The following is a 26,023-nucleotide window of genomic DNA, read 5'->3' as shown; positions in this document are numbered from 1 at the left end:
CAGCCTCATGTCATGGGGGAGCCAAGGGTGGGGTGCTGAGTGCTTGTGCTGCCCCCACTGCTACGGAGTGACCTCAGGCAAGTGGCTTCTCCTCTCAGCCCATGTCTCCATCCATAAAGTGTAGGCAGTCGGACCATGAGATTCCCAGGGTCCCCTGAGCTTGGATGCTGTGGGTCTCTTCCTGTTGCAGCTTTCTGTCTTGTGCCCCAAAATTTGCCAAGGAAATAGAACCAATCTCCAAGCTCCTGTCTCCACCCATAAGTTGTCTTCCTGGCTGTCAAGGCCATGGGAGACCAGGCACTGGGCCTGGAATTCAGGGTGTCTGACAGGCCTGGAGTTTTAAGGCACCCAGAGGCAATGGCACATTTGTCTCTGTGTGGTAGAGTGGGTTTTGAGCATGGGGAGAGACGTGTAAGATGATGGAGGGACAGAGCTGGAGGCCCCAAACCAACCATTTCACAGATGGGGAAACTAAGGTCCAGGGAAGTATGTGACTCTATCCCAGGTCCCTAGGGCCCTGAGTCAGTGACGGAGCTGGGATTGGAATTCAGGAATTGCTGGTGGAGAGGACTGTGGAGGATGTTTCTTCTCGTGGCTCAGCACGGCCTAGAGAGAGGCCAGCAAGCGCTTCTGTCTTTCTGGTCTCCTGTCCATAACTGTAAGTACTTCTTTTGGTTTATTTTTAGATGTTTAGTTACTCAAATATGTCCTAGTCCACCCAGGAAAACCCCTACGAGGGTGTGTGTAGTCCTGTCTGGCCCACAGCAGGAAGGTGACAAAGATTTTTTAGGTGACCTAAGAAAGGCATTGGGTTTGGCAGGAAAGGGAGTTAACTACAGTTAAGGCTACTTACTGGGTGCCAAGTTTTGTGCAAATCACTTTACATGGGGTGAGTGACCTTGTGCACTACTCACAAAAACCTTTGAAGGCAGGTATTACGCCCATGTTACAGATGGGGAAACTGAGGCTAGGAGAAGGAAAGATACTTGCCCAAGGCCAGACGGCTAGCCGAGGTTTGAACTGATGTTTATCAGTGTGTTGGTTAAGATGCTAGTTGCTGTAACAAATAATCCCCAGATCTCAGTAGCTTAACCAGTAGAAGGTAGTTTTTGTTCTCCAACAGTGCAATCTGGTGATCCTGATTGGTGGGCTGCCTTCCTCCACGTGGTGACTTAGGGACCCAGGCTTCTCCCAGCCTGTGGCTTCAGTCTTTCCAGGGCCTCACAGACCTCCCTCCTGGCTGGCAGTTGGAGGATGAGTGTGTAGAGAAGGCACATGCTTCTTTATATCCACAGCCCAGAAGGGACATCATTTCTCATGCATTCCATTGGTGAGAAGTAGTCACATGGCCACATACAGAGCAAGGGGTGCTGGGAAATGTAGTCCCCAGCTGAGTAGCTGCACTATGGAAAGAGGGGTACACAGTTTTGGAGGACAGTTCATTGTCTCTGCCACAGTGTGACACCAAAGGCCATGCCCCCTCACCCAGGGCACCATGCATCCATGCATTGGACTGAAGGAGCATGGGTAGGCACCACCCTCTGGGTGTGACCAGCACTGCAGTCTTGGTTGTGATAATAAATCCTGCAGCACTGGGATTAGAAAGGCTCCTAGAGTCTTTTTTTTTTTTTTTGGCTCTGCTGTGCATCTTGTGGCATTTTAGTTCCCCGACCAGGGATTGAACCCAGGCCCTCGGCAGTGAGAGTGCGGCGTCCTAACCACTGGACCACCAGGGAATTGCCAAGGCTCTTAGATTCTGCTCGTCTCTCTGAAGCCCCTTAACAAAGTCCATGGCAAGACAGTGATGCAGCCTTTGCTGGGCATGGCACAAATACCCAGTGAGCCGGAGCTCACCTGCTGATGAGACAGCTGCCTGTAACCAACGTTCCTGGGATGATGCTGACCTCTCCCCTCAGGCTGACCTGAGGCCTGACTGTCAAGCCCAGTGGGTCAGTGAAATAAGGAAATATAGGGGCGTGCTGCCCCTTCTCAGTCACGACTAGTCCTTCCTCTTTTTGAGTTGAAATCTTCCTCCCTGTCTCCTCCCCCATGTCCTGTCCTCTGGAATATTCCAGAACATATATGCTCACTCTCCCTCAGGAGATAGTGGTCATCTGGTTAATTAATTGATTGATTGGTTCATTCATTCAACAAATACCATGAACTGGTTGCCAGGGATAATGGGCGTACTGGGTTGAATAGCATCATCCCCAAATTTATGCCCACTTGTAACCTCAGAATGAGACCTTATTTGGAAATAGGGTCTTTGCAGATGTAATCAAGTTAAGTTGAGGTCATCCTGGAAGACGATGGGCCCTAATCCAATGATTTATAATCTCTTAGAAGAAGGGAGGCATTTGGGCACAGACACAGAGAGAAAAACACCATGTGAAGACACAGACAGCCAGGGAGAAGGCCACGTGGCAACAGAGGCAGGGACTGGGTGATGCCATCACAAGTCACGGGCACCAAGGACTGCCAGCCACCACCAGAAGCTGAGGTGGCGGCCTGGAACGGATCCTCCCACTGAGCCCCCATGAAGTAACCACCCCAGCTGACACCTTGATTTTGGACTTCTGGCCTCCAGAACTGCGAGAGAAGAAACTTCTGTGTTTTAAGTGCCCCCCACCCACTTTGAGGCACTTTGTTAGGGCAGATACAGTCGAGTGACTGAAACAAGCATGGCTCCTACTGTCAATCTACTTACAGGCTAGTAAAGAAGAGAGATTAAAAAATACAGTTCACAAACAAATAGGGGACACTTAGAAGGGCCTGCAGCAGGGTCAGTAATGTGTGGGGTTGGCAGGACAAGCATGCTGTGGGTAGAGCGGTCTGGGAGGGAGGAGGGCACGGGGCAGCTGCATGAAGAGTAGGTCAGGGAGCGACTGTGGGTGGAAGGAATAGCATGGGCAAAGGCCCTGAGGTGGGGAGAGCTTGATACCCTCTAAGAACAGAAGGGAGGCCAGTGTGGCTGAATAGGTGGGCACAGGGGAGACAGCTGTGAACTCAGTAGGGCAGCATCACTTAGGGAGGCCAGGGAAAGGAGCGAGTTTTTTCTTCTGAGTGCATCGGGACATCTTTGGAGGGTTTTTAAGCAGGAGAATGATATGATCAGATTGATGTCATTTTGACTGCTGTGTGGAGGATTTGAAAACATTCACTCACTCACTCATTCATTCATTCAATGACTAATAATACAAGTAAACAACCCAGAGCCATGGCCAGGCTTGCAGATGGAATGCAATGGCCAAGAGAGTGCCCTGGGGTGGTCAAGGTGGTTGGAGGATCCCACACTGGTAAGACGAGCTTCAAGCAGAGACCCGCTGAGCCAGGAGAGGGGTAGGGGATGGTGCCCCCAGCAGCGGGCACAGCAGCGCAAAGGCTCCACAACACACTCTTGCTTCCACAAGCTGTATCTTCACCAGGCTGGATTATTTCTCATAATACCCTTTAAATGTAGTAATAAGTCCCTGATAATGATGCTCTCAGCTTGCTATCCAAGAGCTCAGTTGTTCTGCAGGCCTTACCAATCATGTTTATCATCACAAGGTTTTATAAACACTTTATAATTCGCAGAGCCCTTCTGCAGTTCTGTTCGACACACCCTCCCATGGCCCAAGGTGTGGGGAGAAGGCAGATGTTCAGATAGATCTTATTTCACCTCCAGAGAGGTCTAATTCCATCCGGTCATGCAGGATAATCTCCTGCAAGCTCCAGAGACAGGCGTAGATAAAGACACACACCCAGGGGCAATAATGTGACGGTTCAATCGTCACTGAGTGATAACAGCCAGATATACCAGGGAGGCAGTGGTCTTTTGAAGACCATAAAATCTGGCAGGCTGGTAAAGAGCTGGCTCTGGCAATGTGGACTCGGGTACAGAGGCCCCAGCCAGGAGGGAAAGACAAGATTTGGTCCCCCAGCTCGGTGGCCTTGAGCAAGTCTCTTAAGCTTTCTGAGCCTCAGCTACAAAAGAGGGATGTCGTTTGAGTCTCACAAGAGGCCCAAGAGGAGAGCTCTGAGTGGTTGAGAGTGAGTCAGGCTGCTGGGTGTAAGTCCTGCCTCTGCCACCAGGACCTGCATGACCCTGGACATGTTACTTAAGGACTCTGTTTCCCTAACCATAAAATGGGGGGAAAGATAACATCCACCTAACATGGTTGTTGAGAGGATCAAATGAGATAATACATAGTAGTGCTCAGTGAATGCTAACTGGCACTATCCTGGCTTAGAGATGAGGAAGAGGGGTAAAGTCCCTAAACGTTACTCAGGTGTTTTCCTGCTATATTTCCTTGTTGATGATGATGGTGATGAAAGTGGTGGTGGTAATCATGATGATGGTGGTGGTGGTGGTGATGATGGAGATGGTGGTGGTGGTGGGATGATGATGGTGGTGATGGTGGTGATGGTGGTGGTGGTGGTGATGATGGAGATGGTGGTGGTGGTGGTGATGATGGAGATGGTGGAGATGGTGGTGGTGGTGGTGGTGATGATGGAGATGGTGGTGGTGGTGGTGATGATGGAGATGGTGGTGGTGGTGGTGGTGATGATGGAGATGGTGGTGGTGGTGGGATGATGATGGTGGTGGTGGTGGTGGTGGTGGGATGATGGTGGTGGTGGTGGGATGATGGTGGTGGTGGTGGTGATGATGGTGGTGGTGGTGGTGGTGGTGATGATGGTGGTGGTGGTGGTGGGATGATGATGGAGGTGGTGGTGGTGGTGGGATTATGATGGTGGTTATGGAGATGGTGATGATGGTGATGATGGTAGTGGTGGTGGTGACAGCAAATGGGTTAGTGTGTGCTGGAATAGTTATTTCCTCGGCGCTAGGATCTATTGTTGCCGGGGATGCCTGGAGCCTCTGGGGGCCAGTGAGCCCCCACAGGAGTAGCCTTGCTCTAATCTGCACAAGTGCCATTTTCTCTGTGAGCTGTGACTTGACAAAGGCTGAGAAGCCCTATTTAATTTGTTGCTGTTCATATCATTCTGCCTTCTATTTGTTGCTTAGTAACACTGACTCCCTCTTCTTCCTGTTTTTTTTTTTTTTTCCTCTAAAGACAAAGTCTTCCCACTTGCCCTTTTCATTCAGTTCAACAGATTCTTTTAAAAGGTCCCAGGACAGTTGGTGAAGGAGAAAATCAGAGCCTCGATCCTAACTACTTGTCTCCTTAGATGAAATATTTTCCTATTTTGACAAGTGCCTTTGAGGACTGTGTGGTGAGGAAAGAGCCCTGGCTGGGAGCCAAGGACTTGAAACTGAGTTCTGATTCTGCCACTACCTCAGCCTGTGACATTGGGCTGGTCACTTAACTTCCTGGGGGGTTCCCATGCTGCGGTAGATTAAAAATGGCTGCAAATTCTTCATCACCCATCATGTTGAATGTGGGCTGGCTCCCCTGTGACTTATTTTGAACGACAGCTTGTGAACTTCTGGTGGAAACGGATGCTAATTTCTGGGGCTGGGTCTTCAGGGATGTGCAGCTTCTGCTTTTGCCCCCACCTTGGAGCCTCCCTCGTGTAAGCCAGCTGCCATGTATGAGTCTGACTGCCCTCAACCACCATGCCAGGAGGAAGCCCAAGCAGCCACATGGAGAGACAGAGGTCATGTGGAGGAGCCCAATGTCCACTTTATGTGAGTGAAGCCTTCTTGGACCTTCCAGCCCTGCTCAGCCACCAGCAGAATGCCACCAAATGAAGGACCCCAGCTGATGCCACCCGCAGCAAAAGAACCACCCAGCTGACTCCTGCCCAAATTCCTGGTCCAGAATCAAGGGCAAGTAAAGTGGTTGTTTTAAGCCACAGGGTTTGGGCATAGTTTCTTACCTAGCAATAGATAACTGATTCTCATGAACTATGCCTTCTTCCTCCCCAGGGGACCACTTTGGGACAACAGGTGTGAGGGAGGGGTTGCTCTTCCTTTGCCAATTGGGTAATCTCCAAACTCTTCCCAGGTCCTTCACGATCCAGCCCTCTCCAGCCTCCCTGGCAGCTGTTCCCCACCACCTTTGCTCTCATCATCCCAAACATCTGCCTGGACCCACCTGCTGTGTCACTTCTCCAGGCCTTTGCATTCAGCCTGCCTTCTTCCCGGAAGGCCCTTTCCCTCCTCTTCCTACAGCAAACCTCTGTTCCTTCTTTGGGATCTAGCTCAAATGTTACCCTTTCTCCAGCTGCCCCCAGGCTACCTCTGGACTCTACAGGCACTCACGAAGATGTCTCAGCCTTATTCTGAAAATAACTCTGCTGCCCTTGGTAGAGCACATCCTGGGCCCCAGCGTCTCTCCAGGCAGAATGTACATGCTGACATCCGGCCAGACCATCCTCCCCTAGGCTCAGGGACCAAGGTGTATGTACTCGAGGATGGCAGCTTGTGGTCCCTGCATTGGGGCAACACAAAGGCAACCTGAGCTGTGGATAACAACTGATACCATATTTTCTCCAGGAAAAAAATTTCAATTCAGTGAATTCGTGCAGCATTTCATGTACCACGAAGTAACAGTCTTAAGGCAAGAGCCAAGAGAATCCCTTGTACCCAGGCTCCTTCTCCTTTCTTGTTCCGGAAGTTCTTTCGCAAGTCACAGAGCAAGTTGCAACCAGAGTCTGACAGTTTCCATTGTATCAAAAACTTAGGGAAAACAATTATCTGTGATCACAGTAAGCCTTCTGGGTAATTTATACTTCTAATGATTATCAAAAACAATATCTCTTTTGCTAAACTGTCCAAATTGCTCCCACAAATATCAAAAGTGCTTTTTGCCCCCAGCTTTCCCTGCCAGTCTCCACGTCGACACCTATCTATGGTATTCTGATCGCTGCTGCTAAGTGGGTGTCTGGAAAGTTTTGGGGACGATTTTGAACTGGGTAATGTTCCGCTCCTCTTGACATTACCTACGTGCTGTATGCCTAAGTTTTCTTCTATTGTTTCCTGCTAAAATGAGCGAGAAGTTGTCTCCCACCAGCTCTGGCTTTTGTCAAGATGACAGCGGGGACTTGGACTGAAAGCTTGTCACTTCAGAAGGGAGGGAGGAAAAGCCGCAGCCCCACGTGAAGGCACAGGAGGAAGTTGGGAGCCCACAGCCTGGGGGTGTTTGTTTAAAAGAGGCCTTTAGTGACACAAGTTTTATCTTCCTTAGAGCCACCTGAACCCCTGCCCAGGTGAGCTTGTTGGGTTTCAGACATGGGGGCTGTGGGTCGTGTGGCATTGTAGCAGGGATTGGGGACAATCGGACCAAAGAGGTGTCACAGCATGACCTTGGGCAGGTCCCTCAACTTCCCAGAGCCTCTGACTCCCTGTCCATAACCTGGGGACAAGAGCTACCTCCCAGGGTCCTTGTGTGGATTTAATGAACCACCAGGTGTAGTGACCATTTGTAAGGAGGGGTGATGATTTTGGGGGTGATGTGAGGGAACCAGGATCCACTGGTCCCACTGTGCACTGGCCGTGTGCTGCCACTTGCCCACAGGTTAGTTCACAGACCTTCCCAACAACCCGTGGGGTACAGGGGTATCCTGAGTTGATGCTCAGAGAGGTCTGTGAGTCTCCTGTGCCAGACTTACCTAATGACCCTCCATGCTCAGTTCTCTGATGTAAGGTCAGTACCTCTTGGGAGCAGCCACGACATCCTTCAGTAGGTGATGGACGGATAAGCTGGTACATCCTCACCATGGAATACTATTCAGTGCTGAAAAGAGGTGAGCTATCAAGGCATGAAAAGACATGGAGGGAACTTAAATGCATATCACTAAGTGAACGAAGCCAATCTTATAAAGGCTCCATACCACATGATTCCAATTATATGACATTCTGGAAAAGGCAAAACTTTGGAGACAGTAAAAAGATCAGTAGTTTCTGGGGCTGGTGGGGGGGAGGGATGAATAGGATTTTTAAGGGAGTGAAACTCTTCTGTACGATACTATAATGGTGGATACATGTCATCATGCATTTGTCAACCCCCATAAAATGTACAACACCGAGAGTGAACCCTCATGTAAACTATGGACTTTAAGTGATAATGATGTGATAATGCAGGTTCATTGATTATAACAAGTGTACCACTCTGGTGGGGGACGTTGGTAGTGGAGGAGGCTCTGGGTGTTGGGGAGTAGGGGGTATATATTAGAAATAGCTGTACTTTCTGCTCAATTTTACTATGAACCTAAAACTGCTTTAAGAGATAAAGTCTACTTTTTAGAAAGAAGAAGAACCAAAAAAAAAAAAAAAGTAAAGTTGGCACCTCCTCCAGGGAGACTTCCCTGACTACTGTAGCCGGTGGCAATTTTTTCGCTTGCTGGGAATCTGCAGGCCAGCACAGCTTCTCCCCAGTTATCTCATTCCTGTTCTCTAACAGGTGGCTGGTGTTTCCAACATCTGAACCAAACCAGCCCATAAGGCCCTCCAGGGCAGGGAAGGGGGATGTGCCTTAGAACCTTCCATCTCTTGCCGAAGAACCCAGGGAGGAAACGCGTAGTAGGTTCCCGGCAAATGTGGCAGCTGCTGCGGGGTCCAGACCTGGTGACACAGAGCCCTGTGGCTTGTTGACCAAACCATCAGCAGCCTCTGAGCTGCCCTCAGTGACGCCATGGCCAGGCCCCCATTTTGGTGGCTTTCATGGTCACTCCTCTCCACCCATCCCAGGGCAGCAGGCTGAGCCCATTTCTTAGGTGAGGGACCCGAGGCTGGGGGAGGAGGTGCACCTCACCTGGTGCTGCAGTGACTGTGATGGTTAAGTTTATGTGCCGACCTGACTGGATCAAGGGGTGTGCAGAGAGCTGGTAAAGCCTCATTTCTGAGTGTGTGTGTGAGAGCGCTTGAGTTAGGACTGAGTAAGGCAGATCACCCTCCCCAGTGTGGGCGGGCATCCTCAATCTGTTCGGGGCCTGAATAGAACAAAAAGGCGGAAGAAGGGTGAATCCACGCAGCTTCAGCTGGGCCGTCTCTCTTCTGCCCTCGGCATCGACTCAGGCCTTCTGACTTGGATGGGAACTACCACCAGCCTTCCTGGGCCTCCAGCTTTACAGACGGCAGATTGCGGGACTTCTCAGCCTCTGTAATTGCGTGAGAATACCTTGTAATACATTTCTTTCTATATATCCATATATGTCCTCTTGGTTCTGTTCTTCTGGAGAACCCGCCTATTGACCTAGTGGGGTGATGGGGACACGGAGTTAGGGGTTCTGGGATGTGCTTCTCCTCTGTGAGGGCATTTGTCCTTCTTCTGCTTTAAAGTTGCCTTGGCATCCTCAAGCTCTTTTTTCCAGTATGAAACTTCTCGATGTACTTGGTGACTCATCAGAGGGCCCCTAAGTGGCAGTCACTCTGCTTTCAGAGATGAGTAAATCACGACTCAGACGCATGGGGGCTCAGAACTACCCGGCAACAATGCAGTGTGTGCGGTGTGCATGCGGGGTGGGTGGAGGTTCAGGCCGGCGTGGGTAGGTGGGGCTGCGGGGGCCCTGATGTAGCACCCAGCCCTGGTGACACAGAGCCATGTGACCAGTGCCAAGCCCTCTGTCGCAGCTCTGGCCACTTCTGCTGCAATTTTAAGCATTCTGTAGAGTGGGCTGTGAGCTCAGGTGTATAAAGGAACATAGGAAAGGAGAGAGGGGGAGGGGGGATGGTCAGCGAAATGCGGGATAGAGGGAGCAGGGTTTGGGAGCCCAGAGGCTCTGCCACCGACCAGCTCTGTGATGTGTGATCTTGGGGAGCCACCACCTCCTTGGAGACGGAGGGAGGCCACCTGGTTTGTCATGGTGTCAGGAAGACCCATTGAGATGTAACACCAAAGAGAGTTTCCTGTCTTGGAGGTGGTCAAGGGCAGGTGGGATAGCCTCCAGCAGGGAGGCTGGGAAGGGGTCCGTGGGAGCATGGCCGGAACGTGCTCCAGACCTTGCTAAATGCTGAATGCAGCTCTTCCGCTCCCAGCTATCCAGGACTCCCCATAAATCCAAACTTCTGGCTCTGTTGGCCTGGGCAGGATGGGCTCTCCAGGTGGTTCTAATGCTCGTGCAGCCTGGGTTGGGAACCTGCAGCCCAGAGCAGGGCTCCTCTGACTTTACTATCTACATGAATCACAGGAGTATCTCTTTGAAATGAAGACTCTTAACTCAGGAGGTCTGAGGTGGGATGGGTTTCTGCTTCTCTAACAGTCACCCAGGTGAAGGATGAAGATCACACTTGCAATCACTCGCCTTTACAGTCATGGGTCTTAAATTTCCCTGTGCATCAGAATCCCCGGGGAACCTGTTAAAATGTGGATACACGGGTGATCCTGGGGTCTCACAGTCCTAGATGTCCAATGTGTGGCTGACATACCCCACGTGCTGTTCTGATCTCACTAGCTCAGTGGGTTACACACTCAGGACTTAGGTCGCTGAGTCTGTGGAACACTCGGCCTGGTCATTCAAGGGCAATTTCCCAACTCTCAATACTGCTTGTTTATCATCCTGGGACCCACAAGAGGGTGATTTGGCCCCTTGATTCCTTGATTTTGATGAGTATATGTTTGAATGCCAAGGGGTTGGTTCAGTCCTCTGGTTATGTTTATCCCAAGGCTGCCCTTGCAAGGGTTGGTATTTCCATGCCTCACCTAAGCTCATCTGCAGGACCCCAGTGGACACCAGATGACAGCAAGACTGCAGTCCCAACACAACATTAGGATTATATGAATCTCCTGTGGCTGCTGTAAAAAATTGCCACAAACTCAGTGGCTTAAAACAACAGTTCTGGAGCCAGAAGTCTGAAATCAGTATCATTGGGCTGAAATCAAGAAGAATCCATTTCCTGCCCTCTTCCAGCATCAGTGGCTGCTGGCACTCCTTGGCTTGTGGCTGCATCACTCCGATCTTCAAGGCCAGCATCTTCCGGTCTCTCTTTGCTCCACCTTCACATCACTTCTCTATGTGTGTGTCGAACCTCCCTCTGCCTCCCTCCTTTAAGGATACTCGTGACAGTCTTTAGGGTCCACCTGGAAAATCCAGGGTAATCGCCCCATTTCATGTAATTACATCACATGTCATTTAGTCACAACTGCAAAGACATTTTTTTCCAAATAATGTAACATTCCCAGGGTCCGGGAGGTAGGACCTGATATCCAGGGGACCATTTTTGGCCTAATACACTGATGGTCTGAAAAAGGCCCCAACTCTGCTGTCCTTCAGATGAAAACTCACTAACGTCCTTCCTCACTTTTCTCTGTACGCTTGGCGTGTAGCCCAATGCCTGAAACTGGTAGGCATTGGTCTACATGCCAAGCGTACAGAGAAAAGTGAGGAAGGATGTTTGCTGAGTAAATTGAAATGGACTTTAAATAGGAAAGAAGTGGGCAAGCACATGAATGCAGAATCTGAGAACAGGGAGGTATCAGAGGACTGCAGATGGGACAATAGGACTGAAGTGTGGGAGGCATTTTTAGATATCCCATTAAAGGGTCTGGACACTGTCCTTATGAAGCCATTCATTCCTTCATCCATTCATTCATTCAGTACTCTACAGCAAAGCACAGGGTTCGACTTCGTGGGGGAGTGAAGACAGGCCTCCTAGAGAGATGGCATTGAATTAGGACAAGAGCTGTGTTTTTTTTTTTTCCCCCTGCAGTTGCATTTTTAATTAATTAATTAATTAATTTATTTATTTACTTTTGGCTGTGTTGGGTCTTCGTTTCTGTGCGAGGGCTTTCTCTAGTTGTGGCAAGTGGCGGCCACTCTTCATCGCGGTGCGCGGGCCTCTCTCTGTCGTGGCCTCTCTTGTTGCGGAGCACAGGCTCCAGACGCACAGGCTCAGTAGTTGTGGCTCACGGGCCTAGTTGCTCCGTGGCATGTGGGATCTTCCCAGACCAGGGCTCGAACCCGCATCCCCTGCATTGGCAGGCAGATTCTCAACCACTGCGCCACCAGGGAAGCCCAAGAACTGTGTTTTAATAAGTTCTCTTAGTATTTCCAAATTATTGCCCTATGAGTTTGGGTGCCGTATCAGTCAGGGTTCTCTAGAGAAACAGAACCAGTAGGGGATATCTCTATCTCTATCTCTATCTCTATCTATATATCTATACCTATATCTAGAGAGAGATTTATTTTAAGGAACTGGCTCATGTGATCATGGGGGTTGGCAAGTCCAAAATCTGCAGGGCGGGCTGGAAACCCAGGGAAAGGTTGATGTTGCAACTTAAATCTGAAGGTCGTCTGCTGGCAGAGTTCCCTCTTCCTCAGAGGACCTCAGTCATCTCCTCTTAAGGCCTTTATCTGATTGGGTGAGACCCACCCACATTATAGAGGGTCATCTGCTTTACTCAAAGTCTACTGGTATAAATGTTACTCTTGTCTAAAAAAATATCTTCACAGCAACATCTAGACTGGTGTTTGACCAAATCTTGGCCTTGACAAACTGACACATAAAAGTAACCATCACAGCTGCTGTGTTTTCTGATGCATTAAGATTTATGACTGTTGAATCTCTGCGGATTGTACCTTGCACAATTACATAATATCCCTCTTTGTTCCTGTGAATGCTTTCTGCCTTGAATTCTTTAAACAACGTTAATTTGTCATTCTTGTTATCTTTTAAATTTCAGTTTTCAAATGTAGACTATTTTGGACCTTTATTCGTCAGCATTTTTGGTGCATGCCTTTGTAAACAGCACTTAAACTAGATTTGGATTTTATCCCAGTCTTACAGGCTTTTGATAGGAAATTCAGCCCATTCACATTTCTTATGAAAGTTGATATCCATTGTTTTAAAATTATCATCTTTTATTAGATTTTGTTGTTATTGCTGTTATTTCCTGTCTCCCCCCTTTCTTAATTTTGTCTCTTTACTCATTCTCTCCACCCTCCCTACCTCTGCCCGTTAATTCAGAAGTTCTACTCAGCTTCTTTTTCACCAGTTGGTGCTTTACAATTCCTGATAGTCATAATTAAACTGATACTTCCCTGTTGATGTATAAAAAGTAAATGGTAACAATGTCCCCCTCCCCAGTGAGATTTTCTTCCCCATCTTCCCTGGCACCAAATCAGACCTTTGTACTTCTCCACTTCACTCCTTGCTCAACTCCTGGAGATCGATTCTATTTTTTACTTTCAGGCTAATACAGGTTTCCCTTACAGTATGTGGCTTATGTTTCAAGAATCCCTATTTAGCAATTATTGTACAGAATCCCAGGCATATTTAGATTAAACCACATATTTTGCAAGGGTCATTGCTCACCACTATTTTCTGTGTTTTATCTCGAGATTTCTTCTGTGATTGAACTATGTCGGTGAGAGGGAAACTTTCGTGGGTAAAAGGGGCCTTCTCTGTGTCTTGCCATGTTAGATATTTTCTTTCTTCTGCCCTGACACATGAATTCCATCATAGCAGGGGAAAGGCTCGTTGATCAGACAATCAGAATCCCTGGACATTGTCCCAAACTTGCCTAGGAATCTGGCACCACTCTGATTCTCCTTCTTTTGGATGTGACCGCTTTTTTCTGGAATTCTGCAAGACTTTCTCATAACTTATCCTTGGAGTTGGAGACTTTATGGCGTATCTTCAGCCCAGAGACATTTTCTTCTAGCATTTCTTTCGTTTGTTTCCCCTCCAGCTCCTTTTGGAGTGCCTGTTCTTTACATGCTGTACTGCCTGGAACTGCCAGCAAGCCTCTCATTTTCTCCCAGACGATTTTCATGTATTGTTCCTCTACATTTTAAGGCATTTACTCCACATTATCTTCCAGTGCTAATTTTTCTCACCGCGACTATTCTCTTTCTGAATTTACCTACAACTTTTAAAGTTTTTATATTCCATGGCATATGTTAAATGTTTCTGTGCTCTGACTGAGGTTCATTTTCTCTCTTGCCTCCCCAGGAGGAATTGTTCAATCTGTCCCCTTCCCTTTGTTTATTGGATCCCTTCAAAGGTTATGTCCTCTACTTGACGGTGGTCTCCAGGGCAGTGACCAGCCAGTGGGGGTGGATGACAAGCTGCTTATGTTCTTGTAGACAGTGACAAATGAGTTGGAAAAGTCCTGCCAAGATGCTGGAGGATGCGTCTCTGCTCCCAGCCTTGCAGGTGTGAGGAGGGCTGTTGATCCCAAGGGTGGGCTGCAGGAGTCATTCAGGTCAGCCTCCAGCCCTCCATGCTGAAGGAGAGGATGGGCAGTAAAGATGGGTGGGTTAGAAAGAAAAGAAACTCATCTGATTAGTTTTCAAAGAGCCTCTAAGCTCCCAATAGACAAATTCGAAAGAGAATGCTTCTCAAAATTAAGAAATATGAAATGTCCAGCCTCTTAATTACCATGGAAATGCAAATTGCAATTGCAAAGGGACTATTTTTCATTTACCATAGTAGGCAAGGCTAAAAAATAAAGTAATTCTCCAAGCCAGTGTGTACCCCTCAGAACTAAACTGGAGGCAACTTTGAGAAACTTGTTTTGGTAAAATGTATCTATAGATCTGAAGAAGCCTATCAGGATCCAGTGATTCTGCTTCTAGGACTTTGCTCTAATGCACACACACATGTACCAACACATGCAGTGTGATCACAGTGACTTTCTTAAATATGCATAAACCCCAAAACGTGAACAGTAATTGCCTTTGAGTGATATTTTTTCTTCTTTCTACTTTGTGTTAATTCTCCAAATTTTCTGTAACTAGTATACTGCAAGGGGGAAAGAGTTCTGTGTGATTTTGGACAAATACCCATCTATGTCTGAGCCCCAATCTTCTCATCGATAGAAATGAGCCCAGTGTCACCTGCCTCACAGTGATATTGGGGATGAAATGAAAAACCTTGAGGTGTGAAAACCCCCAAACTGAGCCTGGGGCAGAGTGGGTGCTGCTCGACGCCTGTTTCCTTCCTTCCTCTGTGAGCCTCACCGGGTCAGACACGAAGATGGGGATCGGATGGAGGGGGCAGCTGGAGGATAAAGTGAGGTGCCTGATGTGAGTCTCGTGGCTTTAACAAAAGTCCCCGAGGTAGTGTGTTCAGTGGATAGAACTCATCTCCCAAACCATCTGGAAACTTTGCTCCCGAAATGTTGGTCACATATTCCCAGCACCCATTCTGAGCCGCAGTTTCTGCAGTGATAACCCAGGACAGGCATCTCAGGTTGGCTGTGAGGACCAGACAGAGCAGACACAGCCCAGGAGGCGCCCCGCGCCGCCAACCGGTGCTTCACAGCCCCAAGGCCTGTCTCAAGTATAGACCTTTGCCCCTATCTGCAAACCACACCTCTCAGACCCCAGGGCAGGACCGAAAGGAGGATTTCCAAACTGCCTCAGCCTCGCGCCACACATTTACCTTGTGAAAGCAAGCCACGTTGCATTTCATGCATTTAAAGCAGCCCTTGGTTACATGTACACATTTAAATGGGCCACATCTTCCTATCCCTGTTCCTCTGTTAGGGGAGCCCTCTCCATCTTTGGTGAGGCCGAAATTAAGGCGTCTGGTGCATAGTAGGCGCTCAACGTGTTAGTCAATATTGCAATAACAATGATAATGAATCTGAAGTTGGGGACGCTGGGGCCAGGGTAGTGAGTGAAAGGTGGTTCGAGTTTCGTCCGAGGGTCCAACCACCTGTTACGCACCGAATGCACTTCCCAGTAACCTGACGGTCTGTGGGCGTGGAGTGGCGGGGCCGGGGCTGGGCCAGGGCCCGAGTCCACTCGGAAACTTTCGCTGTGGGCGGGTCCGACCCGCCCACCCGGCGACCTCGTCTCTGGAGGCGCTGTGGGCCAGTGGGCAGCTGTCAGGCGAGGCGCTCTGTGACTGGCGGAGGCGAGCAGTGATTGGCAGGCACGCCGACCGCTCAGCGGGCCGAGTCGGCGCCGCGTCCTCCTGACCGCGTCGAGAGTGGAGGGCAGCCTGCGGCCCCGCCCCCGGTCCCGCCCCTCCCCTCGCTGTGGGCAGAGCTCTCCCGCTGCCATTGTAACCGGTGCCGCCCGCTCGGTCGCGGTTGCTTGCCTTTGGACCCGGTCAGTCCAGCTCCTCTCGAGCAACTTTGCAGCGAGCTCTGAAGCCTAAGGGCGCCGCGGCGCCGCGTGAGGCCTACTCGCGGGCCAGTGAGTACTTCACGGCTAGGGGCGGTCGCAGGGGGGGCTGGAAAGAGAACCGGGAGCACCCGGAGTTGCAGCCCGCCGCGGCCTCAGTTTCCCCATCTGAGCGGACGGGCGGCTGGTACTAGTGTCCCCTGCAGGTTCCCCAGAAGTTGGAGGGCGAGGGTCCCGCCCTCTCCGCGACGCTCACGGCAGCCCCTGCCCGGGCCTCGATCGCGTCTTCCTTCTGGGGTGCGCGCCCCCTCGACCCCAGTCCGGGGTCCGGGCACCCCGGGCATCGCGGGGCACCGCGCGCTCCGAGCACCGTCACGCCCGCGAGCCTGGCTTAGAAACCCCACTGCCGGCGGGAAAACCAGCCTCAGAGGCAGGCGGCTCGTGGCGCTGGGGACCCGGTGAGTGGAAGGGGGCGCGCCTGCCCTGCGTCCCACAGCACCTGTACCGAGTTGCCCAGTCATGGCCCTTCCTCCGCGGCCGTCGGCGGGCTTTCTGGGACCCCGGGCCGCCCTCAGTGCCCCCGGGGCCGCTGGAAGGCGCCTGGGCCTCCTCATAGGGGCTGCTGGGGTGTGTGTGTGTGTGTGTCTGTGTGTGTGTGTGTGTGCGTGTGCGTGTGTGTGTGTGCGCCCGCGCTGGGGGTTCATTCCCCAAGCGGGCACCTTAGGGGCTGCTGGGGGTGTGTGTGTGTGTGTCTGTGTGTGTGTGTGTGTGCGTGTGCGTGTGTGTGTGCGCGCCCGCGCTGGGGGTTCATTCCCCAAGCGGCCACATGCCCTCCTGAGGGGGCAGATTCTGAGGCTGAAGCCCCCACTGCCCACTTAGAATCTGTGTGGCAGTTACTCTCCCCCTGGGGCTCCTCCTCAGTAAGGCATGGTGAGGGGCAGTGGCAGCCCCTGGGCCCTGGCTGGTGTGAACCTGGCCCTCAGGAACATCAGTTTCTGTTTTGATAGATGGAAACTTTCTGGGGAATCTGACTTTTGGGTGTGGTGGAGCTGAGCCCTCTCACACCATTTGTTGTAGTTGATGTTAAGAAATTCTGAGGAACTAACATTTGTACAGTATTTGGCCCTCCCAGTAGTCTTAGGGGTAGGAATTATATATCCCTATTTGACCCATGAGGAAGTTAAGACTCCACAGCTGCTCACGCAGAGCCTGGTGGGAGACCTCTGCCCCTGGGCAGGCGCTGAGAACCAGTGCCTGCCTTTCCTCACCTTGGAAAGTGGCCCCTGGCACTTGGCCCATTTGTAAAGGGCTTTCCCTTCTGCTGGGATGCATCACTGAGGGAACGATGCCCTGGGTACCCAGTGTGCTGGCTGCCCGCCCTCACTGCAGCCTCAGCGAGGAAGCCACGCCAACAGAAACCCAGAGGCCATACTCTCCACTGCCCGTCCTGTCCGCTCTGTCTCCAAGGGGCTGTGATTCTCACTGGAGCCCCTTGGCATCTGACCAGGGATTCAGAAGAACGTTCCTTTATATACTTGCTCCCCCAGCAAATGGACCTTTGACTGGACACAGGAAAGGTTGCTGGGAGACCACATCTCATCTTCTTTCCCAGGATGGAAGGGTATGTGGAGGACTCCCCACTCAGGCCTCCCCTGCCCCTCCCAGGCCAGGGCTGGACAGGCCTTTGGGGCTGGTCACAGAGGGGAACCTAGTTCAGTCCCTGACCCCCCAAAATGCCTGTGCTGTGGGACAGAGACCAAATCCTGGTCCATGATTGTGATGGTAAGAATTATGATAGCGAGCTTGATCTATGCTTCGTATGGCTCCCTCCCCTCTCCCAGGTCACCTCCTCAGCAAGTGGCACCAGCACCATGGCCCCAGGGCACAAATCAGGCCCCATTCTGCTCCCCCCTGCCCACATTCAGTTGGTGATGCTTCTGTTTCTCCTGGCCCAGGAGCGCACTCAGATGCCTGCCCTAGGCCAGGCCTGCTCACTTTCCCTGGAAGACCACCCAGCTCCCTCCCTGGTCTCCCTGGCCAGTCCCCATACAGCCCTGATGGTTCTTTAACTGCCACTGCCCTGCAGCACCAGCCTGCATTTCCTTCTGCCCTAGGCTCAACCCCACACTAAGCCTGGCACTTGTTCAGGCCCTCGGGACCTGCCCCAGGTTCCTGGCTGCCCGCTCAGCCTCTTTTCTCCTTCCTGTGCTCCCTCCCCAGAGTCACTTCCGTACCTTCCCAGCCATGTTGCCTTTAAGCCATGTCCGCTGCCTTTTCTCCTGGGCAGTCCCCCTCTGAAATGCCCACACACCTCCATTCCTCCCTCCCTTCACCCTTGCCTGGCTCATGTCTGCTTGTCCTAAAGCTTTAGTCAAGGCCACTCATCCAGAATCCCCACCCTGCCCCTTTTCCACCGCTGAGTGTGGCCCCCTTCTGTGCTTGCAGCCCCCAAGAGCTCCCTCCTTGTGGTTGTCAGTTTGGGTGTCATCCTTCCCATCTGGACTGAGTTCTCCAAGGCAGGCCCTATAGGATCCTCTCTGGGGCCCGGGAGGCCCAAGTTGGGACCCGGCACAGGATCGGCCCACAGTCCCTGCCCGCTGACCCACCCCGGCCAGGCGAGGAGCATTTCCAGCTTGATTCCCCCTTAGTCCTGGGAATTGGCACATTGGGTAGAGCCGGAATGTTCCTTGGTTTGGCCCTTAATACTCTGGGGCAAAAATAGGTACCTCCAAGGGCTATGTGCCCTTGTCTTGAGGAGCAGCCCTGTGCCAGGCTGCTGGGCTATCCAGGCCAGAGCAGACATCCCAGACCCTGGGAACCCCTGGGCCCTCTCCCTTCAGGCTCAGTCACAGACGGGTTTTAGAATAACATTTTGTGGTAATTCCAAAAACCTTGCATGTTCATTATAGAAAATTAGGGAAGTAAATTTAGAAAAAGAATAAAATAAAACTACCTGTGGTCTCTTCACCCAGACATAGTATAACCATTTTGGGGGCATTTTCTTCCATCTTTTTATGCAGATGAATTTTGTTTTCATCCTAAATAGACTCAGGGCAATAGCTCATGCTGCTTTAAATCCTGCTTAACAGCGTCATACAAACATTTCCTTATCTTTAAACGTTCTTATACAGGTCATGGTTAACAGCTATATAGTGTAGCACCATCGGGAGGGGCTGTGAGTTTCACACCTGCCCTCTCTGGACGGTGCTGGAAAGTACAGCTGTGATGGACACCAGAGAGGTGCTCTGTAAGAGCAAAGGCATGGAGGTCCACAGTGGCACGTGGATGTGGAGGAGCAGCAAGTGGGGTGAATGTGAAACCGTGGGCATCCCTGGTTTTTCCCCTGGTCTGGGATCCTGATGGTGGAGGCTCTGCTCAGAGGGTGTGTGGACATCTTTAAGGCTTCCCATGGGGTCTTGTTTCAGAGATAGGGGTGGCCCCCCTGGGGGGAGAACAGAGTGGGGCCAGCCTGAGCAAGGGTTAGAGAGCTTGGGCTGACGTCCACGTGAGATCATTCTCCACGTGTCAGTAGATGCATGATCCTAGCAGCCCTCGCAGGGGGTGGCAGCCCCTCAGCCGAGCTCCGTGATGCTGGCATTTTGTGTTTTGATGGGATAAAAATATGCCTGGGTGCTCATGTGGAAAGAATGCCGGCCACTCTAGTTTTCTGGATCTTACACAATGACAGGTTCCAAGCCATTGCTCTGGTCATGGGGCGGCAGTGTGGGTTGACTGCCCCGCTCGTAGGCATCGGAGGAGTCTCGGAGCTGGGGTGGAGCCGCACGCTGGTGCTCTCATTCCGCAGTCAGGAGTCTGGATTCGGGATTCTGGGGCCAGGCTGGAGGGAGGGACCTGCTTCCGATCACACAGTGAGATGGGGCAGGCTCTTCCCCAGCCGGGCTCCTTCCCCCAGGCCAGGCTGCCTCGGGTATACCTTGCAAGGCAAGCAGGCGGGTATTCTGAGTGAATGAGATGTAGCCCCTGCCTTCAGGGCCCCCAGTGTCACAGGAAAGAGGACAGAAAAGAAAGCACCAGACACCACACGGGTCCCTCCACCGGGAGATCACCTGTGATCCTCCCTGTGACCCATTCATGGCGATGGATCATTTCGTTTGTTTTAAAATAACAAGGTCTTTGATTCAAAAAGGGTTTGGCCAAATCTCAGGGAACCTGAAAATTAATCCTCCTTTATTCATCCATTCTCACTAACCAGAGATTTTACTTTGAACAGTATTATTTTGATTGTAATGTGACATGCATACTACTTAGCCCAACAGGCCAGCCAGAACCTGTGTTTTCCTGAAATTCCAGGTCGGACGTGGCCCCATGTGGTTTGTCTCGGGTCAGCCAGTGACCTGCACAACTGGGTTCTGTCTGCTAAATCACGGGCTGACTTTCCCCGCCCACAGCTGGCCACGTGCCCAATGGGTCTGCATGTGCAGCCAGATGATGAATTTCACAAAAGTTGCCTCTTTGTTTGGTTCCGGGAAGCCTGGTGTTTGGAAATAGCACCAAGCACTGTGTTGGTTTCCAAGCAGATCCATGTGGCTTGACATGCTTTTGGTTTGCAGCCAGGGGGATGTTTTAAAATAAGGGCTCAGTCCCTCTGAGGGAGGAATGTCCAGATTGAAATCTCCAGGGTTCTTTGGCAGACAGAGATCTGATCTCTGGGACCCATCTCTAGTAGGAATGGCGCAGACATGGTTGTGTAGCCCCGGGGAAGTGGCGTGTGGCGCCTGGGGCCCCCTCCGACTCTTGATGTGTCAGCAGTCTGCAGACATGTGTCAGGCACCCACTCTGGCAGGCTCGGGGCAGGCTCTGAGCTTGGAGCTGGGCACTGGGGATGCCTGGGAACCTGGCCCCTTGTGGTCTCTGGTCTCATGTAGTCCTCACAGTGTCCCCAAGTGTAAGACGATTGTCCCCATTTACAGTTGAGGAAACTGAGGTGCAGAGAGGGACGTGGCCTGCTCAGGACCACAGAGCTGGTGGACACAGCCAAGGGCGCGACAGCTATCACGGGTTAGTTTGGGAGCCAGATTCCTCATTGCCGGGCTTTCCCTGCTCTGTGCTCATTTCCTCATCTCAGTGAAGAGGATGGATGTGGCCTTGAGGCTGTGGTGAGGGTCATGGGATCCTTGGGGATCCCCCGCACAGTGCACGTGGTCCCGACTTCTTCAGGGTCTGTGTCTGATCCTGGTTCCCTGGCTGGGGAACTCCTAGAGCTCTCAGCCCCACCGTCTGGGGTTCATGGTTGCCCTTAATTGTGTCAGTGGTGGTTTTTGCTGTTTTGCTAAATGGCATTATTGACTAATGGAGCCCTTTCCCCTGTTGTAGACTCTGTGTGCTCGCCAGTCTGTTCCAGTCATCTGTTCTGACACACCAGCTTCATGGTTTCCGTCACTCCACATCTAGTATGTGTTCATATCTGGTGCATTCAAGTTCGCTGATATTTGTTCTGTGGTTCAGGCCTAGCGTGGAGGGCTTGGGAGTCGGGCAGGTCTGACTACATCCTGGCTCCAGGGGCTGTGTTCCCCCCTTCTCTTCCCCTCCCCATTTTGCTCCCCCCTCTCCCCTCCCTTCCTTCCTCCCCTCGCCCTCCCTATCCCTCCTCTTCCCCTTCCCCTCTCCTCACATTTATTTAACTTTCACCCTGTGCCAGTGTATTCATTTCCTAGGGCTCATGTAAGAAATTTACAGAAACTTGGTGGCTTTAAACAATAGAAATTTATTGTCTCATAGTTCTGGAGGCAGAAGTCTGCGATCAGGATGTCGGCGGGGTTGGTTGCTCCTGGGGGCTCTGAGGGAGAGTCCTTCCTCGCCTCTCCTGGCTTCGGGTGTTGCTGGCGATCCTTGGCATCCCTGGGCGTGCAGCTGCATCTGTCTGATCTCCGCCTCCTCCTTCACGTGGTGCCCTCCTCTCTGCGTCTGTGTGTTTCCCTCTTCTTATAAGGATACCAGTCACTGGATTAGGGCCCACCCTAAGTCAGGATGATCTCATGTCAAGATCCGTGATTGCATTTGCAAGGACCCCTTCTTCCAAACAAGGTCTCCTTCACAGATTTTGGGTGGACGTACTTGGAGGCCAGCTTTCATCCCAGCACAGCCAGGCACTGTGCCCAGGGCTCCGTGTGGACCATCTCACTGAATCCTCACGACATTCTACATCCCCACTTCTCAGATGAGCACACCCGAGGTCCCGTGGCTCATGCCTGGTGAGGCAGGGACTCAAGGCCTTGAGACTTAGGGCCCGGCTCATGCCTGCTGTGGGACTTGCCGAGCCAGCCGGCCTTGAGTGTTTCCTCCCTCGATTTCCTGCCCTGTAAAATGGGAGTGTCTTACGGGGGCTGTTGTGAGGTTGAATGAGATCACATAGAATGCTGGGCAGCCTCCACCCTGTTTCCCTTTTCCGTCCCCTCTCTTTACCAGAAACTAGAAGCCAGAGCAGACTGGGCTTGGCTGGCCTCATGTGTCTGACCCTCCGCTTTTCTCGCTGCAGAATGGCCTCCGGTGCCCGTCCTCCGAGCCCCTCTGGCCCACAGTCTCCACCGCTGCCACAGCCCCAGGCCCGCTCACGGCTCAATGCCACCACCTCAGTGGAGCAGGAGAAGAGCGGGGCGCCCCGAGCTCCCGGACCCCAGGTTGGACCTGGACCAGATGTGAGAGACACTGCTGCCCCGGCCGGGCCCCAGGCCTCGCATGCCAGGAGCCAAGAAAGGGTGGAAGGAACAGGTAAGGGGGTGGGGCCTGGGAAGCGGGACTGTCCTCCCCTGGGGCTGTTCTAGAAGCAGGGCGAGCACCCTAGTCCTGGCACGTGGTCCAGACACCCCTGCGAGGTTCCTCCTGCAGGGCATCCCCTGTGGTCGGGGGCCCACCTGCTCCACCCAGGGCCCCTCGACTCTCACCTTGCAGCGGGCTTTGCTCCTAAGTTCACAAACTTGGGCTGCAGCAGACTTCACATTCCCTTATTTTATTTATAATCAAATGCACCAGCTCGCACCTGCTCAGGGCCCCCACCAGGCACTGTACGGGGGGAGGTGGCAGGAGGAAGTCTTCCCCACCCCGGCTGGTCCCGCCCAGCACTCGCGGCAGCCCATGTTGTTCCCTCTCCACCGTGGCCACTGCTCAGGGGCCATGCAGTCAGGCAGCTCTGCCTGGTCTGCGGGCCCCACGTGGCCACTCCCCTTGGGGACTGCTGCCAGCCTGGAATATGCCTGGGCCCAGGCCCAGGTCCCCGCTGCCCTCTGGACCACCATCCTCCACCCCCAGGCCAGGCTGCCAAGGGCTGCCCCTCCCCCCCAGTCCACTCCTGGGCCTCCTCAGGTTTCCACTCTGTCCCAGGAGGCACCTCCCAGGGGATGAGATGAGACACTGTGAGGACCCGGGTGCGACGGGACAGCTGGTTGTGGTGCTGGCAGCCTTGCTGCCACTGGGGGAGGGACACCAGGGTTTGGTCCGTCCTCTGTCCACCTGCTGCTCACTGAGCATGGCCCTTCGCTGGCCCTGAGTGGCCATCGGCAGCACAGGTGAGTCAGGCCTGCCCCCTGCCTCCAAGGAGTCCATGATCTCGTGGGGAGCAGAGGGCAGCACAGGGCCTGGGGAGCATAGAGGTGGCCCTGGCCCTGGCGCTGGGGAGGTGGGGACCTGCTCTGTGGGAAGAGACGACGCCTGAGCAAGGGTGAGCCTGGGGAGAGAGGGCACAGCACGGGCAAGAGCCAGAGGGAAGAAAAGGCCTCGCCTGGGCTGGGCTTGGCGTAGAGAGAGCCCCAGACCTCCCAGGTGACGGGGTGGCAGCGAGGAAGGAAGGCTCAGATTGGTGATGCCCTTGCGTCTGGCCTGCGATTTGAGCTACACTAGGAGTGAGCGGGGGGCAGGACCAGGCAACGGGCTGTAACAGGAGCCTTGTGTGAGAGGCTCCTCTGTGCTTTTGGGGCTGTTGTAGGGAAAAACCCCCAAGTCTACTGTGAGTTCCAAGAAAGGGAGGACCCCTGGGCCTCTGGCAGTGATATTTGGGGAAAACGTGGTTGGTGTCGGCGTTACTTTTTCTAATAATCCACCCGGAGCTTCTCAGCGCGTCTGTCTTATTCTCACAGCGACCGACCCTGCGAAGTAGGGACCTTGGCTCCGATTACAGGGGCGGCGATCAGAACGGAGCCCGCTGGGGACATCGGGTCTAAAAGCCCTGTGGGTGGTGAAAGCCCTGTGACTTCTTTCCATGCATCACCGCCCTCTCCTCCCTGCTCACCGAGACCATCCCACGTTCTCCAAATCCGCCTCCGCCTTCCCTGTTCCCCCACCTCCCCTTTGCCACATGGGAACCTCTGCCCAGAATATGCCATCACCATCTCCACCTGTTGAAATCCTACCCAGCTCTCAAGGCACTGCCGCCTCTTAGACTTTCTGACCTCCTCCCACAGCAAGAAAGACGTATGCTGTCGTAACCGGACTCACACACCCGTGTGCCTGCACGCACACGCACATATCCAGTGGGAACGGAAATTTCCAAAACCATACTTGTCCTTAGTGTGTGTGTTGCTGTCTGATAGTCTCCATTCTGTTGCTTTTATTTAAAAACAAATGCTGCTTGTGGGCAGTTAAATTGGTTCCGTGACCTTCTGGGCCGAAGTCTGTAGTTTGGGAAATGCTCTGTGGTTTGGTGCCAGTGCTAGTCTCCCGTGCACCCCAGCTGGGACTCTGGAGTATGTCTGTCCACATGAGCTGTTTATTTACTGAGTGTCGGGGCCGTGAGGTGGTGCAGGAAGGGCTGAGATGGCTGAGGTGGGACGCTTGGCTGGGCTGGTGGCCTTGAGCTGTGTGCCCTTGAGGGAGCTGGGAGGCCTCACTGAGCCTATCTTTGTATCTGTAAAGTGGGCGCAGTCATACCGGCCATGTGGAGTCCACGTGCTGGGACCCTGTGCTCTGAGCATGACGCATGGGATGAGGTGCTGAGTCAAGGCCCCTCGTCCCTTAGGTGCCTGCCTGGTGGCGTGGAGAGGGCCCGTGCCTGGAATTCGATGTGCTTCGTGGATGTCATCAAGCCTCCTGCCCCCCGAGCCCGTACCACTTCCTATACAGGCTTCTCCTGGGGTGTTGCCTCGCATGTCGGGGCAGCCTTCCAGTTTCACGGCCCCACTCAGTCCCTCTTGGGCGACCGGTCTCAATGTCAGCTCCAGGCTCGGTGTGTCTGGGTGTAGGGGCTTCACGCGTGCGTCAGGTTCTTCTCTCCCCCAGGAGGCTGTTGTGCTGCAAGCTGTGCGTGTGTGCGTGTGCGTGTGCGTGTGCGTGCGTGTGCATGTGCTTCCTTGTGTCCTGCACGAGGCAGGACGCCGTGACTCTCTCGGCCCGCGCTGCGCCAGGTGCTCTGTATGAGTTAGGGAAGTCCCAGGCCCCGCCCCGCCCTTCTCCAGCTCACCCAGCCTTGCCGTTTCGTTTTCCCCCTTGAGAAGCCAGCTGCCTGAGGTGAGCACCCCCAGCTCAGCACTGCCCCCGCCCCATGCAGGGGCCCCAGACCCGTGGTGGGGAGCATCTGCCATGTGCACCGCGGACCTGGGGGCTTTAGGTGACCCCTTACGGTAGCTCGAGAGGGAGGCTCCGTTCTTGTCCCCATCTAGAGATGAGGAAACTGAGCCATCAACTTGCCAAAGCGGCCAGTGCTGAGTGATGGGCGCAGGGGTGATCCCAGTCTCCTGTCCCACGCTGCCCCCATGCCCAGCGGAGCTGCAGGGACCTCCGAGCTCTGGCTGAAGAGGGCCTGAGCTCTGCGGCTCCGTCACGCTGGACTAGTGCCTGATTGTCCCCAGAAACGCGCCCCACTGGGCTCTTCTGATCTCCACGTCTCCTTCACAGATCACTGCATTCTCTGCTTCATCTCCAAGGCCTCTGGGCAGGCCAGGGCCTGATCCGGAATCTCAGTCCAGCCACAAACACCCCACGGCTGCGGGGCCAGGAGACCGGGGCTGGGAACGTGCTTGGTTTCAATCTGGGTGAAGCAAAACAGCCTCAGAGGATGGACCAAGTCAAGACTGCCAGTTTCAGATAAGAAGAGTCAGGAAACAGATGTGGTCTC

General features: G+C 52.9%; 1 protein-coding gene across 1 annotated transcript in view; it reads left to right on the top strand.

Annotated features, from left to right (window-relative positions):
• Positions 1–15,892: 15,892 nt before the first annotated feature.
• The window catches only part of WFS1 (wolframin ER transmembrane glycoprotein), a 28,069-nt gene continuing 17,938 nt past the window's right edge, over positions 15,893–26,023 (top strand). The window contains exons 1-2 of the mRNA XM_061192586.1: positions 15,893–16,032; positions 22,457–22,689. Of these exons, the coding sequence (XP_061048569.1) occupies positions 22,458–22,689 (232 nt within the window). The 5' untranslated portion in view covers positions 15,893–16,032; position 22,457. The remainder of the gene's footprint in view (positions 16,033–22,456; positions 22,690–26,023) is intronic.

The sequence above is a fragment of the Eubalaena glacialis genome, chromosome 5 (genome assembly GCF_028564815.1).
Source record: "Eubalaena glacialis isolate mEubGla1 chromosome 5, mEubGla1.1.hap2.+ XY, whole genome shotgun sequence".
NCBI classification, from domain to species: Eukaryota; Metazoa; Chordata; class Mammalia; order Artiodactyla; family Balaenidae; genus Eubalaena; species Eubalaena glacialis.
The sequence above is the reverse complement of the archived record's forward strand: the minus strand, read 5'-3'. Positions and strand labels throughout refer to the sequence as shown.